The sequence below is a fragment of the Apium graveolens genome, chromosome 6 (genome assembly GCF_009905375.1).
Source record: "Apium graveolens cultivar Ventura chromosome 6, ASM990537v1, whole genome shotgun sequence".
Lineage (NCBI taxonomy): Eukaryota > Viridiplantae > Streptophyta > Magnoliopsida > Apiales > Apiaceae > Apium > Apium graveolens.
This window is the reverse complement of record NC_133652.1, coordinates 28,821,491-28,837,309: the sequence shown is the minus strand read 5'-3', so window position 1 is coordinate 28,837,309 and position 15,819 is coordinate 28,821,491. Positions and strand designations below refer to the sequence as shown.

Here is a 15,819-nt window from a genome sequence, read left to right as displayed (position 1 = left end):
CAGTGGCTCCACCTATAGCTTTATTGATTCCCAATTGGTCAAACAGTTAGGCCTAGTAGTTGAAGTGACTCCTACTTTATCGGTAACTGTGGCTGATGGCACCACTAAATTAATTGATACTGCTTGTAAGGACCTGCCATATTCTATTCAGGGCCATATGTTCACATCTGATTTGAGGTTGTACCCCCTTGGTGGCTCTGATGTCATATTGGGAGTTGATTGGATGCAGCAATTCAATCCAATAACTTTCGATTTTTAGGCTCTTACCATCACTATCAATAAAGAAGGACAACCAGTGTTTCTTAAAGGATTGGATACTAGCGGAAATTTGCAGACAGTAAGTTGTAAGAAGTTGCAGAAATTGCTTAATTCTCCAAACCTACAACAACAAGGTTACTTGTATTATATAAGTGCCAGTACTGCCATCCCGAGTCATACAGAACTGGATGCACACAAGCACTCCAGATTGCAGGAGTTGTTAACTCAGTTTGAAGATATATTTGCAGAACCATGCGGGTTGCCTCCAGTATGGAAGCATGATCACCAGATTCCCCTCTTGACTGGTAGCCAACCCGTGAATCAACAGGGCTATCGAGTTCCTTATGTGTAAAAAACGGAAATTGAAAAGCAGATTAAGGAACTATTGCAAGCTGGATTCATTCAACATAGCAAAAGTCCGTTTGCTTCTCCTATCATACTTGTCAAAAAGAAGGACGGTTCTTGGCGCATGTGTGTTGATTATAGGGGATTGAATGGCATCATGGTGAAAAATAAGTATCCAATCCCAATCATTGATAAGCTCTCGGATGAATTAGGAGGAGCCAAATGGTTTTCCAAGCTGGATTTACGGGCAGGTTACCATCAAATACGTGTGGCTGAAGAGGATATTTACAAGACAATATTTCGTACACACCAAGGCCTATACGAGTTTCGTGTCATGCCGTTTGGACTTACCAACGCTCCTGCTTCATTTCAGGCCTTGATAAACGAAGTGTTTCAAGATGAAATTCGACAGTACGTGCTAGTGTTCTTTGATAATGTACTTGTTTATAGCAATACTTTTGAGAAATATATGGAGCATCGAAAGGTGGTCTTACAGAAAATGAGAAGCAATCATCTATATATCAAAATGAGTAAATGCTCTTTTGGACAAAGCCAATTAGAGTACTTAGGTCACATCATATTTCAGGAGGGTGTGGCAACAGATCCCAGTAAAGTACAGGCAATGCAGTCATGACCTTCTCCTCAAAACGTGAAATAACTCAGGGGCTTCTTGGGTCTAACCGGATATTACCGAAAATTTGTGAAAAACTATGGCTTGATAAGTCGACCTCGTACGAATTTTTGAAACAGGGAGCCTTTCATTGGTCTAACGAAGCTGAGGAAGCATTTTAGCATCTCAAGAAAGCCATGATAACTGCTCCCGTTTTGGCCTTGCCAGATTACGACCTCCCTTTTGTAGTTGAAACGGACGCGAGTGGTGTGGGTGTAGGAGTTGTGCTTATGCAAAGGGGCAGGCCCTTGGCGTACATGAGTAAAGGTCTCACAACGAAGCACCAATCCCTTTCAACGTACGAGAAGGAGTTACTAGATATCGTGATGGCCACCCAGAAGTGGCACACTTATCTTCAAGGTAATCATTTCATGATTAAAACAGACCACCAAAGTTTGAAGTTTCTACTGGAGCAAAGGTTGTCCGCTTTATTTCAACAGAAGTGGTTGGCTAAGTTGTTGGGACTTGACTATGAAATAGTTTATAAAAAGGGGAAAAAGAATGTGGTGGCCGACGCCCTTTCAAGATTACCTATTGCTGTTGACTCTAATACAATGCAAGAGGGTGGATTACGAGCTATAACTGTTGTGCAATCGAGCTGGTTGACAGAGGTTTTGGCCAGCTATGATGTGATGTGACAGCACAAGGAATCATACAAGGGCTGGCTATTGGAGACTCCACTTTTCAGCACCATAGATATAGTCACGGGCTCATCACAATAAATGGAAAAGTACTGGTTGGTCAAGCTGGAAATGTGCGGCAACAGATATTGTGGGAGCTACATGATAGCCCAGCAGGGGGCCATTCTGGCCAAGAGGCTACATACAAAAGGTTGTCCCAGTTTTTTTACTGGCCTAGCATGAAAAAGGATGTTACACAATATGTGCAAGAATGTGACATATGTCAGCGAATTAAAAGTGGAAATCAGCATCCCATGGGTCTTCTACCGCCACTTCCGGTTCCAAGTCAGATATGGGAGGATATTTCCTTAGATTTCATTGAGGGCTTAACCAGGTCTGACAATAAAGATTGTATCTTAGTAGTGATTGACAAGTTCACCAAGGTTGGCCATTTTATGACACTGTCATACCCAATTACCGCTACTCAAGTAGCACAACTGTTTCTGGATAATATTTATAAACTCCATGGTATGTCAAAGACCGTAGTATCAGACAGGGATAAGCTTTTTACAAGCAACTTTTGGAAGGAGCTATTTCAATCAGTGGGAACGCATCTTCACATGAGCATTTCTTATCACCCACAAACAGAGGGGCAAACGGAACGCTTAAATAGATGCCTGGAACAATACTTACGGGCCATGGTTAGTCATCGACCAAGACAGTGGGTGAAGTGGCTTCCCCTCGCGGAGTGGTGGTATAATTCAACTTATAATAGTGCCATCAAACGTAGTCCTTACGAAGCCTTGTATGGAGTGCAGCCTAGATATGTGAATGTCTCAACCCAGCAAAAATCTAAAGTACAATCAGTTGAGGACTTCCAAGTTAACAGAGAGATAATGAATCAGTTGTTGCAACAAGCCATACAGTCGGCTCAACAAAAGTACAAGTCGTATGCAGATCAGAAGCGTATTGAAGCTGAATTCAATGTGGGGAATATGGTGTTCCTTAAACTCCAACCATACCGATAACTCTCTGTTGCTGTTCGAAGGCACTTAAAGCTGTCACACAAGTTCTTTGGTCCCTTTGAAGTGTTGGAAAAAATAGGGAAGGTGGCGTATAAATTAAAACTCCCTGCTGAAAGCCTTGTACACCCTGTGTTTCACATAAGTATACTTAAAAGAAAGGTGGGTTCAAAGTACACTGCTATTACAGCATTGCCAAAAGTGGGAGCAGAGGGTCAATTTCTTGTCTATCATGTCAAGATGTTACAAAGGAGGATGATTAAACGAGGAAATGCAGCGGTGGTTCAGTGGCTTGTCCATTGGTCGCATTCTATTCTTGAGGATGCAAGCTGAGAGGATGCTAGCTTGATGGTGGAGGAGTACCCCGACTTCAATCTTGAGGACTAGGATTGATTTAAGGGAGGAGTAATGTAACAAATTAGCTGTCCTTAGTTAATTGGTTAATATAAATTCAATACTTATACGGGCTGGTCATCTTAAATAAAGTATTGATACGATGTCGTAGTAATGGAGTAGAGCATATTTCTTGGATCTAGTGTCATAACAGAAATGATTGGGAAACCAATGATTAGTCGCCACGTGGCAGGAGAGAGTCTATATGATAGACATTAGAATGAGAGAGAGGGTATCGAGTGTGACTGATTTATTTTTGCCTTGTAACTTTCAAGTTTATGTTTTCTTATTGAGTAATTTCCATTCCAGTTCTTCATTTCCTCTTTTAAGCTTTTCTTTAATTCTGGAGATATAAGTCTTTGGTTACAGCATGCTATTTGTGCAGGTTTATTTTGACTTCCGGCGAAGGAAACGTTATGTCGAGAAAATTAAGGTATTCAATATACGCAGCAATTTACGAGTATACACTGCAATTTTGTTTCCTCACGGTTTAAACATGTGAAATTATTATGTTTCTAGTCAATGAATCAATGATATTATTATCTTTTGTAATCAAGGTTCAAACTTTCGCTTTTATTACTATTGTTTATATTGATCTCTACTATTTCATCCTATTGTAAATCTTTTATTAAAATTTAATTTAATATTAAAATAAATCAAGTTTAAAAAAGGGTACAATTTTATAAGTTCCTAGAACACCCAAATCTCTAAGACCGGCCCTGCATTTCATACTATTATTTTCGGTATACTTGTAATCAATTTTATCATTGATTGAGGACTTGTATAAATGTATGTAGACCTGGCAATTCGTCCGTGTCGTGTACATTTTGTGTCGTGTATTCAAAGGTCAAATACAAAACCGACCCATTTAGGATTCGTGTACTTTCGTGTTCGTGTTCCTCTATTTTGTGTCGTGTTTTGTATACAATTGAATATTAATATATATAGACACAATTATATGAAATATATACATTTAAATCATTTATACTTACAACAGTATAAAGTTATGCATTAGTTTAAAAGTATTCATTATAATTATACATATTTATATTTATTTAATTTAGGTATTTATAGTTATAATAAATATTTATATTTATTTAAAAATATATTTATTTCGTGTATCTCGTGTCGTGTCGTGTACCTAAAGGGTAAATTCTCAGTTGTGTATCTCCTGTCGTATGCTCAAAATGCAAACACAAATATAAACATAAAATTTTCGTATCATATTTGTATCGTATATATTTGTATCAAATATAAACATAAAATTTTCGTGTTATGTCAAAAATTATCGGGTCTAGATCCATGGAACAGTAGTAAAGTTAGATTTTTTAGCCTGAACATTTAAGGGAATCTCCCCATTTCACATAAGCATAGTCACGTAGCATTCGCTTGACGAGAGAAGACGAGAAGCTAATTTGTAAAGCAATGAGTTAAAGTGTAAACCAATTTTAATTACGAATCCGAAATATGGCATAATCTATCCTATCATCGACACTCTTGCTCAAGGAGTTGTTGTATACAATTTTATCTCACGCACATACATAGATGTGAATCATTTAAAAGCATTTACTTCCTATATTTTTTATTTATCGTTTTAATTTTTTATACATTCCAATGTGTTTTGATCGACTAGTTAGAAATATTATTTATAATTTTTTTAAAATAAAAATAGATAATTTATATTTTAATTCATAAAATAATTTTTTAAAATTATGCTTTTAACCAACCCGTCAAAACATATTGAAATGTGTGCAAAAATCAAAACGATAAATAAAAAAATAGAGGAGGTATTTAATTGTCGCTTGTGTATATAGTTGATCGAAGCCCTAAACAAATCGGATAAAAATACCCATAGATTAGAGTGAACTTTCTAAAGTACCAGTTAAAAGTTCATACTTCAACTTGCCGTTTATTAGTTCAACAGTAACGGAACAAATAGACGGGATTAATGTTCATTGATTGCTCAAGAGGAAGTTTAATTGTTTACTTACCAAATTACGGAATTGGTTTAAACAGATTATTCAAGAGAAAATTACGAGTCCTGACAAAAGAAGAAGAAGAGAAAGTTACAAGTTGTTAATTGTTTACTTGTAATATTATGGTACAGTTTTGGGTGAAAGTTATCGAGTGGACGAAATGCAATCAACTCTATATGTAAATTAAATTATGAACTAAACACAAGCATGCTCCTGTGAAACTTGGGCATTCTCATATAATTCATTAAGTAGATCTAAAACGAGGGTTTGGGATTATTTTTTTTGATGTGTTGCCTTGATGAACTTAATGGATTATATATCAAAATAGTCACTGAAGTGAGACCTGTATATCAAATATTTCATGTGAACAGGATCTCAATTGCACCATTATAGTAATGGATAATGATCTGGACATTAGCTTGACCAGTTGACTAAACGGAAAATGTAACGGTGCTGACATGGAGGTAGACGTGGCATGACGGGTGTATTATACGCGATTATATTAAAAATATTATAAAACAAAAGGTAATTATTATTATTATAATTATTATTATTATCACAACTCAATCGTCATTTAGGACAAAAATCCTAAAACAATCTGCGGCTCATTTAAAACGATTCTGGTGCGATTACTTCAAGGATTCTTATATGGTAACAGGTACTCCCATCTTTACGTATTAAAGTACTTTTATGTGTGTTTCGAATGCAATATGTGTTTGTTAGTTTAGGGTTTGATTGTTATAATTCGTATAAATTGCATATTCGATTATGTCGTATAAATTTATAATTCAAATAAATTGTTATAATCATGCCTTATATTTAATGTATATGTTTTGATATATGTGTTACTTTCATGTAACAATATGGAATCATTTGTTAGTGTGTTTGTTCATCATCACGGTGATTTGGTACACCTTCTTATAATTAAATACAAAGGGGGAAAGTTGATGTAGTTCCTGGGGTTGACACTGATGTGTTCTCTTTAAGGGATTTAGATGATTTTGCGAGGGACTATGTGTATGACCCCTCTGATTTGGTATATTTTCAGACTGGCATGTGTATTACTGATGGTGTGAAATTATTGTATGATGATAACAGTGTTAGAGAGATGGTAGATATTCACAAACCCTTTGGTAGAATTGATTTATATGTAGACCACTACTCCATGGATAAAGTGATTAACTCATCGTTTGAGGACAACCCAAATGAAAATGAAGATATGGAACTAGGTGGGGATAAGGATTGGGAGGGGGAGGATGAGGATGAGGATTGTAGTAATCCAGACTATGATAAGGAAACTGAGAGTGAAGGTTCAAAGAGTGGTAGTGATGATGACATATTTGTGGATAGTGATGAGGAGTTTGCAGAGTATAGAAAAAATTCAAAAAAGGTTTAACATGACATGAGTATTGGAGCGAATAATGTGCCTAAGGCTGGTTTACAGTCTTTCCTAGATATCCAATTGGCAGCGATGAGTCAGATTTTGGTTCTCAAGAACTTAGGTTAGATTGCTCTTCAAGTGAAGATGAGAACTCTAAAATAGGTTACATAGGTCCACCAAATCCTAAGAAAAGGAGAAGAAATAGACTTGGGGTCAGAATAAGTGAGAATGACAATGTTGTGAATTGGCATGTGGGAATGAAGTTTGCTAGTATGCAAGAGTTTAGGGATGCTGTTAGAGAGTATGGTATTAAGGATAGAAGAGGGATTCAATTTGTGACTAATGATGCGCTAAGGTGCCAAGTTTGTTGTGAAGCTGATTGTAGGTTCTATATGTGGTGTAGTAAGGACACAGATAATAATAACTGCACAATTAAAACCCTCTTTCCTGAGCACAACTACACTAAACCCTATACAAACCCTATTCATGCCCTTTGTTAATGACAAATAAGAGGTTGTTTTGGGAAATGATGAAACAACTTTTCAGGACAAGCTGTTAGGCCCAATTGGGTACAAAGCTGTTTTCATACCCACCCCAGGCTTTGTCCCTTTCCTACCTCCAAGAAACACACCACCAGCTTCAACCCCTCCAGTACTTGTACCTAAAACAACAGCAGGAGCAACATCTGACACTCAACAGTCAAGCACCTTAGAAGCAACATCAGCAGTGGATGAAGCACCAGCAGCTCAAGCACCAAGTAGAAGGTCAAAAAGGATACTTGAAAAAAGGACATTCAAATGGACCAACACACCAGATGATCCACTTGAACTTGGTGATTAGGTCTACAACAGTTCTATGGGATTTACTTTTGCTAAGGGATATATATAAGTTATTTAGTTTTTCAATGATACTTTAAGTTTTTAAGACTATCTTGGTTGTGTCTAAGGAACTGTTTGGTTTTTTGTCCAACTGTTATGTAGAATAGTTTGATATGGTATTATTATGGCCATAAACTTTCGTAATGATATTTAAACTCTTGGTTAACTATTCGTAACTTTGTACGACATATTTCATATGAATTATTTGGTATTAATTGCAAGTTAATTATTAGTCGCAAACTAGTTGTGCATTCATTCATTTTTTCTGAAGTTTGCATTCATACATTTGGTTCATTTTCCACTGATTACATCCAGTTACCACAACACCTCATAATACATCATACTTCATTCACTACACATAATACATCATACTTCATTCACTACAACCAACTACCTAGCATCTTCTACACCAACACAATTACAACTACTTGAACAATAACACCACTGTAACCAACACAATAAAAAACATATACACATATCTGCAACTGCCTCTTCAAGACTTTATTTTCCAGCTTCCATTGCAATTCGTCCACAGATCAACTCTTCCACTTCTTCTATCAAAATTCTCTTCCTTTCACCATTTTCTTGGATATTTTCTTCAACAAGGTTTAGTTTTTCCTCTGGATAAATACGCCTATGATTCAAATGAGTGATAACATCCAATACTCTCCCAGTAAAATCTTCGTCAACCTATACGAAAAAATGGCATCCAAATGCATCCTACCAGATTTATCAAACAAATTAGCACACAATAATTTTCAAAAAAACTAAAAAAAGTTACAGACTTAAATACCTTAGGTGTAGCACATGTAAAGAACCTTTTTCCTCGGTTTTTAAGAGTCCAAGAAGTATTAACCCTAACTCATTTGCCACACATACAATACTTATATTCCGCAGTCTTGATCGAAGTGGATGAAGAGCTGCTCATGGGTTTTCGTTTTTGAACATGTTGATAGGCTAAGTGTAGAAGGAATTGATGTAATACTGATTTTAAATAGATGTGAGTGTTTTTTTTTGTCCAAGAACCCTAACTGCACTTATATAAACTAACCGAATGAAAGTTATACGTATATAATAGCCGAGTCAGCAAAAAGAGCCGTTAGTGTGCCACTCTGTCCAACTACTACGTGCCATGTAGACTTTTCCGTTTAGTCAACTGGTCAAGCTAACGTCCGGGTCATTATTCATTACTATAGTAGTGCAATTAAGATCCCGTTCACAGTGATAAAATATTTGATATATGGGAACCAATTGAGTGACTGCTTTGATGTATAACCGTGAACTTAATTTACAATTTGTGAAGGATTGGCTAATATTGAAATCCCACATTAGGATGAATCGATAAATTTGAAGGCAGGTTTTGCCTAAGGAATCCGCGACAAGTTTTTATCATGAAAATGTTAAAAATACACGACAATCGCTTATTCAGTAAAACATGTTTTTTTTTCAAATGTATTCGCATTAGAAGTGTTAAAAGAGGCGCAAATATAGCCTCTTTACTGAAGCCGATACAGGCATACCATACTTCCGGCCAAATGGATTGGATTAGCATAATCACATACATGCAATATCAATATCTAGTTAAAAGAGGCTATATTTTGGTTTGATTATCTTCAGAAGACCCTCGGGTCTAAATTGGGGGATAACTGGAATTTGGTTTTGGACAGAGTAAAAAACTAGCCAACGGCCAATAAGCAATAGTGTACAATACAATGCCAAATAGCCAATCTGTTTGGTCTATTATCCGATCAAAACTTGTAATTCCAGGAAAACTACATAGAATAGAACCGCCTCTATCAATTTAGAATATAAAATAAAACGGAAAGCCAAAAAAAAAGAGTTAATACTACTCAGTGACCTTGAAAATCATATCTGAAGACAACAAAAGCTGCAGAAGGAAGCTATGCAGAGTATGCATCTCATCTTGCCCACAATACCGAATCAATTTCGTTCCTTGCAGATTTATACAACTCCAGTCTTCTTGCGCAACGCTGCCTTCTCTCCATCAATACCGGATCTTCATCAAGTAATCGTGCAAACTCCGGGGTCTAAAGGTAATAAATAAACAAATAATAGACAGATATATAAATTGACACTTACGTGCCGAAGCTGATGCCAAATTACTAAACTAGCATGATAACGTAATTACAACTTCATCGGTTACCTCCAATTTAAGTGTTTAAAATTGAATGCCATTTTATTTCATTTAACTTTTCTGTCTTAGTTTTCAAAATTTTCAGCTTGGTGTTATTTGTTAAAAGCAAAGAGCAAATAAGGAAATTGATACCTCGTATCTCCCCACTTTTGTGTAGAAGTGATCTAGCAAGGCTTGTTTGGCCTGACGAACTTGGCAATGAACAACTGCTTTTGGAATTGTCCTCCTAAAACTATCAGACACCTGCCTAATATAAGAGGATACATTGGTACTTATTGCCTTAAAGTGGTCCTCTGTGTATCTATCCACATTAGCAGCAGTTGGATTTCCCATTCGTTCCCCTTCCTGAGGAAGTCTACGGAAGAAATCTACAGTCAAGTAACTAGATTCCATGTCCACGAGGAACAAGACATACTTCTTACTTGCATCACGGAACCTCTCCAGTGCTGCATTGGCAGCTGCTGCTAAGTCTGCTTGAAGAGTTGGGAAGCGTTTCAACTCCTGCACTAAGAAGACACATATAAAACACCCTTCCTAGTTCTTTAGCCAGGTAACTCCACATGCTGTATAGTTGGAAACAAACCTTAGTTTCTCCGACGGATTTCCTTACAAGTTCCTTGAGAATGAAGTGAACCTGGTACAGTATAACGAGTTACTACAATTAAATTAACAAGTCCGATTCAGACAATTCTGCTCTCTCAACATTCAAAAGAATTCCAGACAAGCACAAGATACCAGCCTTATCAAACTAAAACTAATATATATATTTCGATGAGTAGTTTGTATCAATATACTCCGTTCGTTTCAATATAATAGTCCACTTTCAAAAAATTATGCATATAAAGAAAATTTAATGTTGATAAGAAAAATTCCACTGGTAACCGTATCGCATTGATTGAATAAAAGTAAGTGGAATAGCTAATCTTGGGAATAGAAATTGAAGAATTCTCTGGAATCTTAAGTCAAAAATTACATTGAAAGTTGAACATGGACAACTTATTTGAAACAGATTTTTTTTTCCAAAAGTGTACTACTATTTTCAAATGGATGCAGTATAACATTATCTTTCTGAGTCAAATGTAGGGATGGCCATACCTTATTCGGAATGAAGAAGCTACGTCACATAATTGATTGAAAAGGAAATGCAAAAAAATTAAAAGGAGAAGATGCATCCAGTATCTATTATCTAATCAGACAACTGCTAACCCGGGATAAAGGTGTTCATCATAAGGTTAAACAAGCAAATTCAGAAAGTGTGCACATGTGACTACCAGTTTTACAAAAGCACCATCTCTGGGATTTTTGAAGACAAATGCAGAACCAAATAACATGAAGTATGGGAATGCATCCTTGTAACGACGAGTTCAATGCTAAGAAACACACTTACTGCATCTACTGAAGCTTCAGCTGGGCCTCTAAAAAAGTTGAGAGCGCCTTCAATAAGGCGTCTATAACCTTGTTCAGGCGCTATCAAATGGGGCTGGTAGCCATCTGCCTCACAAACCACTTTTTTTACATTCTGCAGTGAAAGGTGACGATCTAATGGAAGCTTCTTTAGTGCAGATGGAAGCTGGTAGTCAAAAATTTCATAAATCCGGTCACCTCCTGGTCGTCTAATCACATGAACAGAAATTAGTTTGCTAAAGTAAGAGATTACTGTCATAGGAAGCTTAGACACCTAATAAGTTATAATAACAGTTTGGTGGTAATGACTAATGACCAGCTTGAGACAGTACCATCGCCAAGAAAGGAACATATGCAGGAGCACGTAAAGAGGGAGGAGACAGAGAGGAGAGAAGGTTCAAAAAATTACCCTCCATCAAGGTGCTCGTGAAATATTCTGTCAAATGCGCGGCAGAGCTCCAGGATAGTGTATAACTGGGCCTATTAATAAGAAAAATCCTGTTAAAACTCGAATTTGAACTTATACACAAGTATTAGAAAAGCTTAAGACTCTTTTACCCCAGCATCTATAGAAGTAGGTCTACCAAGATGATCTAACTCTGCTTCAAGATCGTCGATTCTATTACTTATCATTGACATAATACCAGGAATGCGAGCCTTAATAACAGTCTCTAATTGCTGAAACAAATTGAAGGCAAATTTGAGCAACCATCCTAATGTGATAACTAAAACTATAAGAGATATCATGGTTTATGATGTGTACACAGAACCTTTGAGAGAAGTTTTGCGAGATACTCCGAACCCAACCTGCTATGAATGTGTCCATAATCAGGACTGGTGGCAAAGAAATCACGCTCACTCAGGCGTGCAGCATTTACATTAACATTTCTATTGATATCAGCCTGTGACCGGTTGACAACTCCAACCCAAGGGTGTTGTAGCCGGTATGATCTTCCTTCAAGAACCTTTAATATATAACATAGATTAATCTTTAAAAACATAACAGGCTTCATATATGTTGTGAGCTGTATGGTCTTCAATTAGAGGGTGAATTCAAAGGGAGAGTGCCAAATATGTTCAGTTATAAATTATCATTGGTACGCAGTTAATTAATATAATAAAGCTTGACTCTTAATGATAAAACAAACTTTACTGATTCTTCTAATGCATTATGCACCTAAAGCCATTAGAGTAGATAGTCTTTCCGGAAGTAAATGGAGAGGAACTGTATAAAGTCATAGAAATAATAAGACCTTCAGGCTTCAACTTCTTGTTAAATTAAAAGGCTAAAGTGTAAGAAAGAAAACTCGATTGCTTTGCTTAATAGGTGTCTATGCTTATTGACCAGCCTCCACAGTGTCAGTCACTGAGATTTATCCGGTATGAATCTTATACAAGGAGAAAACTTACATCCAGTGCATTTGTTCCTTTATCCATCAAATCAAGCTTTGTTAACACACCAAATGTCCTTTCACCTAATAAAAGGTATTTAGTTATTTAAACAATCTATCTACAGATTTAAGAAAACTGGATGGGTAAAGATGAAATCACTTGTACCTTTAGGATCAACTTCTCGGGCAAGCTTCATGGCATCAGATGTTGCAACATCTTGATTAGCAGGAGTTATAGCTAATATAATGCAATTTGGCTACAAACAAGAAACAAGTTTACATATATAGTAATTTTTAAAATATGTGTATAAATAAAAAGGCATAATTCAGTAATACATATTTTTTCCATTGAAGTTCTAAAAACCAAAATAGGAAACACTGTCAATTTATTTCTCCTGCATTGTGTAACAAGTGAATAAGGTTACCTTACTGTTTTCTACAACGGTATGCTGACAATGTCGCTAAACTAGAACAGAATGATGGAAGATCTCTAGTTCAGATAGCGTAACATTAATCTATGATATGTATCATTTTTACTGATATTTAATCCATTGTCCCTTATTAATTAGTTTCCTCGGATGTATAATAAATTCTTCAAAATTATGATTTCATATATAAACGCTGCAAGAAAAAGAATTTAGAGACTTTTACTTAATTGCATAAGAAGTGGTTGTAGATGATTGTTACCTTCTCCACATATGAACGAACCAAATTCTCTATTTCTTGAACAATACCCTCTGGCTGCCCCTCTGTCAAAAATGAGTTTAACATTAACATTTACGCACGGAGAAACTTGCAAAATATATGTGTGCAACGTGAATAAGAGGTTGAGGTGTTATACCTACAGCGACCTTAGTTAAACCAGGTAGATCGATCAGCGTTAAGTTGACAACTGCCACAATAGTAGAAGGCAATTGTTTTGTAAAAAAACAAGGTAATTTAGAAGATGAGCAAAAAACTTATAACATAAACATAATAAATTAGATTACTTAGCAATAGTCCCAATCTAGCAACTTTGCAAAAGCCTCTTCAAGTCCTAATGAGTTACTTGGTGGGGAGGGGTATAATAATGCTCATTTGCCAAAAGGAATTGAAGAGTATTTTGGTGACACATAGGGGATGTGGATGTTTTAACACAACCAGATTTGGTTTACTGTATGTTATGAGCATATATGACATATAGAACTGATTACCCAGATATTGCACCACGAGAGTGGAGAGAAAATATACAGATTTGTTACTGTTATTGCAGTAAGCACTATATTGTATAAAAAAATCCTCAGAAACTAAAAAAGATTTAACATAGCATCCCATTTCTCACAGAGAAAAAGAAAAAGAACTACCATTTGGTGAGTAAATGCTAAGATTAATAGGCAGTGGAGAGATCTGCTTCTTTTTTGCAGTCACTCTGTCAGTTTCATCCTCAATCTCTTTCCTTACAGCAGCTTCATTATAAGGAACATGCAAAAAAAAAAAAAGAAATCAAACATCTTTTACTAACAAATATATCGTGCATATACCAAACATTTTTGTAAGGTAATACATGCAGCATGGCTAATAATAACATGCAGATGCATCCTGACTAGCTAAAGTCTAGATCTTGTAAACAATCACTTCGATGACACTTGGTAGCAAGATGATCCAATCATCCAATACTGATATATGTGTTCCAATGACAATAACCAAAACAACAGTTACAATCATATAAGAAACTAAACTCAAATCAGTAGCAGTTAATTCACATATCTCTGTCCATTAAAATGTTACTCTCTGTATGTACCATAGCAAACATATTGAAGGAGACCACAACATAACCTCGACTATGAGTAGAGTATAAAAGTGATTTACATTGGATAAAAAATTTATACAAAATGAATTAGACCAAGGAAGTTCTTTATCAATAGCAGTAAATCACATACAAAAATCAGTAAATCTTTTGTTCCCAGTGTGAAGAAACTGAGCGTAGTCCTGTTGTCCCTTCTCAATCTGATTCAGTTGTAAAACCAAGGGCCTCCTTGTCACAATTCCTGAAAACAATACATAAAATATATACAATACAATCATCAGCATTCCCATGCTTCCACTCGAAATTACAAACCGTACATGCAAAATTAAATTGGATACATAATTAAAAAATTAAATCCTAGAAAATCATGTTACTCCATCAGAATCAACACTAATTAAACCACATTATACTACAATGTATAATTATTAAATAAAAGGAATTGCCATGCTTATAAATCCCCTGTCAAATAAATTAACCAAGCTTTATCAATCAAGTACCAACAGTTCCACCACCTTACATAAAATTAGCCTAAAACCGAAAACCCTACATTTCGTCTACAATCACACACAATGCAACAATTTGAGTCGGACAATTGATAATTAAATAACATTTTAATCAGAAATGAAACACAAATAATATATAGAATTACGAAACAAAACATCAAAACTACCTGATCCCCGGGGCAGAAAATCGCGGCCAACGAAGCTCTCTAACACCGAAGACTTTCCGGAACTCTACACAATCAACAATAATAACAACCAGCATCAAATCAGTATACAAGCAATTTAACACACACACACACACATAAATATACACATTACACACACATATAATGTTTATGCATATAAGACATGTATGAGAATGAGAAATTAGGGGAAGAGATGAGAATGTAAATGTACCTGACCGCCAACGACGACGATAGTCGGAAGAGAGTCCCAAAGCGACGGTAGGGAATTCCGATCATCGGGAAAATCACCGAGAACAGTACAAGCTCTTTGTATACGATTCACCAGTGCGATCAAACCGTCCATCTCTCTCTAAACCCTAGCCTCTCTCTCTATATATATCAAAATCCTAGCGTCTCTCTCTATCTCTTTAGCCTCTCTCTCTCTCTCAGGTGATTCTTGTTAATTATAATTTTATACTCAAACAGTCCAAACTAGTATAAAAGGAGAGAGTGTAATTTTATGTGTGTGTATATATTTATAGAGTGTGTGCAGTTGTTGACGAGAGTAAAAAGGGGAGAAGTTGAGACTTGAGAAGTTAACCGGGCGTGTATGGATAATTTAGCTTAATTTTTTTTAAAAAAAAATTACAATTTAAATTTTTTGATTTAAATTAAACGAGTAAATAACGTATTTTTGAATACCAATGTTTAGAATTTTTGTTATAATGAGTTTTTGATTTTGTTTATTATCAGGATATCATTTTTTTCTGTCAACAAAATCGAGATAGAATCTGCAAATGCAGTAAGTTTATTTAATACTAGATTAATTTTAGAATATGATACATGTTTCTTAAGGAAAGTTTAATAGCTTAT

The 15,819-nt window shown here is 35.8% G+C and overlaps 2 protein-coding genes across 2 annotated transcripts in view; one reads left to right on the top strand and one right to left on the bottom strand.

The window, feature by feature from the left end:
• LOC141667936 (haloacid dehalogenase-like hydrolase domain-containing protein Sgpp) overlaps positions 1–3,772 on the top strand; it is a 40,356-nt gene extending 36,584 nt beyond the window's left edge. The window contains exon 6 of the mRNA XM_074474583.1: positions 3,694–3,772. Within this exon, the coding sequence (XP_074330684.1) occupies positions 3,694–3,704 (11 nt within the window). The 3' untranslated portion in view covers positions 3,705–3,772. The remainder of the gene's footprint in view (positions 1–3,693) is intronic.
• Positions 3,773–9,159: 5,387 nt separating this feature from the next.
• LOC141667124 (phragmoplastin DRP1E-like) lies at positions 9,160–15,479 on the bottom strand. Its single transcript, XM_074473494.1, has 15 exons — positions 15,179–15,479; positions 14,950–15,013; positions 14,413–14,520; positions 13,837–13,938; positions 13,335–13,385; positions 13,181–13,242; positions 12,660–12,750; positions 12,513–12,577; positions 11,873–12,067; positions 11,661–11,780; positions 11,512–11,582; positions 11,086–11,311; positions 10,282–10,332; positions 9,831–10,199; positions 9,160–9,591 (listed from the first exon to the last, which is right to left on the bottom strand). The coding sequence occupies exons 1-15, from the start codon at positions 15,308–15,310 to the stop codon at positions 9,463–9,465; spliced, it is 1,836 nt and encodes a 611-aa protein (XP_074329595.1). The 5' UTR covers positions 15,311–15,479; the 3' UTR covers positions 9,160–9,462.
• Positions 15,480–15,819: the final 340 nt, after the last annotated feature.